The following is a 5,380-nucleotide window of genomic DNA, read 5'->3' as shown; positions in this document are numbered from 1 at the left end:
TTGAATTATAAGCCAGATGACATGCCAAGTGTCATGCCAAGTGTCAAGCTAGACAGTACCGATGCTGTGTGATGTGTGATCAGGGGCAGATATTTTCAACAAAAGACCATTGCAACACTGCTTCAACGTAACATTAAAGCCCTTGGAAACGTAGTATTGAATCAATGCTATCCACAACAGTTAATATTCATGATTAAGAAGCAACATCATAAATTACTCATAAACTCAAATATTCTACTTCATCAGGACTGTGGGTCACACCCTCTTTTTTGAAGTTGCTTTGCAACCAACCGCTTGCAACCGTCGCCAGTTGCTTTGAACCGCTGCAAAGAGTAGGCCTACATGTATTGAAACAATGACATTTAACCAGATGTATAATATGAGTATTATGAACAGTAATGTATGGAAAACATTTAAATACAGGAAAGTGAGATATGAATATGTTTAACGTATACACTATGAACAGTTTGACATGTGAGTAATGAATACATTATGATACAGTATGAACAGTAAAATATGTCCAGCAGTTACTGTAGGCTGAATAGATATACTTATGTATAGTGCAGTTGTAAGTACAATAAATGGTAATAGTAGAACTCCTTTCAGAATAAACAGGATGTGAATAGGATGTAATTTATATCCAATGTACCAGCCTACAGTGGTAGAAAAAATGAATACTCTATAGTATAGTATGGACTGTGGTATGAAAAGTATGGGTATAAGAGAATAAAGAGCCAACAACACAATAGCTATACTTCTTATAACTGATATTACTTGCGAATGTTAACATTATTATAACATTCATTTAATTATAATCTGATATAATCACACTAACATTATAATAGAGATAATACGTTGAGTAACACTACCTACAAAATATATTAACACACTCCAGGCTTTCATGCAACGCCCTTGTGGTAGAATGTTTTTTCTGTTATGAAATGTCTGAGCTATTGCGCAGCCCCTGAACGCAGCAGCAGTGTGTGAGAGCAGCGTAGAGGAAGTGGCGGCTGATCTGGGTCCGCACCTTTTCCGGTAACACAGCACCGCTGTGACTGAAAGGCTGGAGAGAGAGAGGGAGGAAGAGAGACAGAGAGCGGCAAGAGCGGGGAGAAACGGCCCGGGGACTGGGGGATGATTGCCGCAGACGTAGGTATAAATCCCGCTCTCTATTTTCTACTCTTTTGTTTCGCTTTTCTATCCGCAGATATAATTATTTTTCGGATTCAAAGTTGTCCTCTGTACTAACACCCCTCCCTTCTCTGGACCGCTCTTGTGTCACACAGGGGGAAGAGAAGAAAGTCGGATGAATCAATGACCTTTTGAACGCTCTTCCTGTGGATGTCCCGGTGCAGAAACGGAACGTGAAGCTCATTTTTGGGCGTGTTTTGATACGAAAAACACTGTGCTTGGAAATCAATCGACTGGAATCGGCTAAGGGCAAGTTTGGACAGCCGGCAGCCAAGGAGGAAGTGGGAACCCCGGGCTTGGTCAGGGCCTGATTTATATAGTAAGCTAGGCAACAAAAAAAGCCACTCTGTTTTTAAAATCAAATGAGAGAAAGAAGATTTTTGACCGAGAAGAAACACTTGAAATGTGGATTTTGAAGGAAGTCTAGTTTGAAACAACGGGATGTCATTTTTTCTCCTTACATCGGAGGGCAGTGGATCATGAAAATATATCCCCAGCCAATTCTGCGAGGGCTACCCACATACTGCTCCCCTTGAAGTCACCCTCTCAGGTCAGATCATCCAGCTAATTGTTGTCGGTTATCAAACTGCACAAACTTGAAAGTCACCGCCTTTTGAATATTGACACTGTCAGCCCACCGCTGCCATCACGTGGACTTTCAGACACACTGATACTGTAACTTCTCAGTTGTATTGAAAGCAACTTTGACTTTGTCTCTCATAAGAGAAGTTTTTTCCCTCCATCAAAGTATTTATGCACGGCAAACAAGATGGGCAAAGTGCTGTCAAAGATCTTTGGCAACAAGGAGATGAGAATATTGATGCTTGGACTTGATGCTGCTGGTAAAACTACCATCCTGTACAAGCTGAAGCTGGGACAGTCGGTCACCACCATCCCCACCGTTGGCTTCAACGTGGAGACGGTCACGTATAAGAATGTGAAGTTCAACGTGTGGGATGTGGGGGGGCAGGACAAGATCAGACCACTGTGGAGACATTACTACACAGGCACCCAGGGCCTCATTTTCGTGGTGGACTGCGCCGACAGGGACAGGATCGATGAGGCGAAGCAGGAGCTCCACCGAATCATCAACGACCGAGAGATGAGGGACGCCATCATCCTGATCTTCGCCAACAAACAGGACCTTCCAGACGCCATGAAACCCCATGAGATCCAGGAGAAGCTGGGCCTTACCCGGATCAGAGATAGGAATTGGTACGTTCAGCCCTCGTGTGCGACAACAGGGGATGGACTATACGAGGGCCTGACCTGGCTTACCTCAAATTACAAATCTTAATGTTTCTCCATTCACCAGCCTGGACACTTTGAGGCAAATAAAGTAGCCGAGAATGAAAAAAAAAAATGCAATCTGAAGCAATTAATACCATGACCTCTCTGCTGAGTGTATATCAAAGAGAGTAGCAATTATATTTTTGTTTTATTTTCCTTTTTTGATATTGACTTCAATATAACCCCAGATTTCATTTAAACAAAAGACAATTTATTTTTCTGGCTTTATTTTTCTTTAGTTTGCTTTGGTTCACTTTCTATATAATCAGTACTGTTTAAATATACAAGACGCTTTCTTTTGAGCTCTTCTTTTGTTCTCCTCTCTTTGTATAATGTCTTTTTAGGGGACTCTTTGGGACACTTTTGCCTATGCTTGACTCTCATTCAGTATTCTCATGACCCAGCTACATATCCAAAGGATGGGGAAAGTCCAGAAACCATTGCCTACATCAGCATATCACTTTCATGGCCCAAACTGCCTCTGTAATTTGTAAGAATGTGTATTCTGGATATGTTTGGACCTCAAGAAAAAAAAAAAACAGTTTTCATAATTGATTGTACTGGGATGGTTGAGGAGAGGTGTTTGTTCTTATTTCCTGTGCAGTGATCACATCCATCATGTCTACTGTGGCGGTCTGTTTGAAAGACACTATGTGGACGCTGGATATTCACACACACTCGCACTGTGATATGGATATATATTTTTGTTGTTTCAGGGTCTGAATTCGTTACCACCAGTCTCATTTCTGCCACTTGTGTTTCACCCAGAGCTTCCATTACTGTCGAGTATTTGTAGTTTCAGCTGCCTTCAGGAGCGACCCGGGTTACAGGTGCCCCAAAATCAAGACAGCGGCAGAAGGTATTCTCAAATGTTGAGTTTGCACTTTGGGAGGGGGGGGGTTGGTAACCAGTTAGCTGGCTGTGCACATTTCAGACGACTGACTTTTGGACCCCAGCAAATGTTAACGATATTCCCAACCCCCCTCCACCTCCAATGTAGGTGCTCAGTGTCTTGCCTGTACACTTAAGTTCCTAAGTTAAGGAAGTTAAGTTATCTATCTGTTAAAATTCCAAAAGATACTGCGCTGTTTTAATTGTGTTCCCTTTCTCTTTTGCTATGCTGTTGAAATAATAAAAAAATATATCCAGATCAGTACGAAAATGTGATGCCTTTTCTATAAGCAGCTGCAGCCGTTAGAAGCTAAAGTCATATTTAACTTCTGAAAAAGTGTAACTCATAAAGGAGGAAGTGAGAGTTCAGGGCGTTAGAATTGTTCAAAGGACAAAGTGAAGGGAGCCTAGGCCCGTTAGCTTTCTGCACTTGCATGTGTGACTCACTGGCTGTGAATAAATGATGAGATCTCTAGTTTCCGAGTTGTGATTGTCGGGTAAAGCGTGCTTAAAGTATCCCTTTGTCCAGCGGGGAGCTGACTCCTCATGGCTTTTGATATTTTCTAACAGAGGAGAGTAATGTGGAGTTGGCCGAACTCCTGAACCATGGAAAGGGTAAAAGTCAACAAGCTTGAACTTTTCAGTAGGGTACGTGAGGACACTTATAGTATGTACTTGGTAATGGGTAACTTCACTTTTGCATATTTTAAGGTGCTAATTAAAGCAGGAAACTACACATTTCTCACAAACCATGCTCAATAACATTATGATAAATATATCTTACATTGTTGTAAGAATTTGTCCTTAGAAAGAGTGAAATTGGGTCACAGAGAATGTAACAAGAGCGGTGTCGTGCTTTATTCTTGTGTTTCACTGAGGTTTAGGGTGACAGCCTAAAAGACCGTCTTGGTTTCTTTCTAAATCTCCATAAGGGACAGACTTGATCGTTCATCTTTTATTTGTTAAAACCACTTAATGTATATTGCAACTGAGAGTTGTACATGTTCCTAAACTGTAAGAAGAATCAAAATAGCGTTTAATACTCCCTATCTCTTAACACGCGTCTAAAGAGGCAGGTGTGAATTGTGGGTAGTGAAGTGACATCACTGTGTGAAGTCAGGAAATGCTTGAAATAGGAAAATAGTTATCATGTAAATCGGTGGGTTTATGGGTTGTTGTCTCTTGGAAAGCAAGAACAGTGACAGTATAAGTGTCAGGTTGATCTGTAAAGATAAACAGGTAAAATACTAATTTCAAGTGCAGGTTATTTCTCTATTCCGGAAAGTGCTAAGCAGTAGCAGCACAGTTATCACTCTCCAATTTTCTGAAAATGTCACATTTTGAAGGTATTGCATATTTCTCCTAATTTTTACTCTAGCAATGTCCAGGAGAAACTGAGTCAATGAATTCCTGTTACAGGAATGCCTGCTCTCTATCTCAGTATTTGCTCTGTTTGCTCATGTGGTGTTTGTTCTGTTAGCTGGTGAATTGAAGTTTGACCTGTTGCTCGGTTGAAGCAGTATCATGCATGTGACGTGTCCAGCATGAAGGACAGGGAGAGGTACACTGAGATAGACACACAAATACCAATACATCTCTCCTGAAACTGCTCACTTTCCAGTACATCTTTTGGAAATGTGAAGCATCAATAACAGGAATTTCCTGCATTTTCAGAACATGCTATTGTATTGAAATCTCCTTATTTGAACAGTCGAGGGCAGCGCCTCTGCTGTGTCAAGTATGATCTTGTTTGCTTATACTTTTCAATTCATGGCTTCCATTGTGGATGTGGACATTCTAAAGTGAAATCTACAAACGGTTTTTCGTGTCTCAGGAAAGGAAATATGGAAAGGCAGAGAGCCGTTTGAAAAGGACTCCTGATGTTGCGTCAGCGGCGCGCCAGTGAGTCATGCTGCACATGTCAGAGGCCTTTTGTGCAGCTGTCACTGCACTAAGCAGCAGATGCACTGCACACACATTGGCTGGTGTCACTGGCTGTCAGGCTCAC

General features: G+C 41.6%; 1 protein-coding gene across 2 annotated transcripts; it reads left to right on the top strand.

Moving 5' to 3' along the window:
- Positions 1-997: 997 nt before the first annotated feature.
- On the top strand, positions 998-3,847 carry arf6a (ADP-ribosylation factor 6a). Of its 2 annotated transcripts, none has more exons than XM_034150770.1 (2): positions 998-1,153; positions 1,287-3,847. In XM_034150770.1, exon 2 carries the CDS (start codon positions 1,961-1,963, stop codon positions 2,486-2,488), a length of 528 nt encoding a protein of 175 aa, XP_034006661.1. In that variant the 5' UTR covers positions 998-1,153; positions 1,287-1,960; the 3' UTR covers positions 2,489-3,847. The 2 variants fall into 2 exon arrangements, with proteins under 2 accessions (XP_034006661.1, XP_034006662.1); XM_034150771.1 differs by having other exon boundaries at positions 1,017-1,149.
- Positions 3,848-5,380: the final 1,533 nt, after the last annotated feature.

The sequence above is a fragment of the Trematomus bernacchii genome, unplaced genomic scaffold (assembly GCF_902827165.1).
Source record: "Trematomus bernacchii unplaced genomic scaffold, fTreBer1.1, whole genome shotgun sequence".
Classification (NCBI taxonomy): Eukaryota; Metazoa; Chordata; class Actinopteri; order Perciformes; family Nototheniidae; genus Trematomus; species Trematomus bernacchii.
This window is presented reverse-complemented; position numbering and strand designations above follow the sequence as displayed.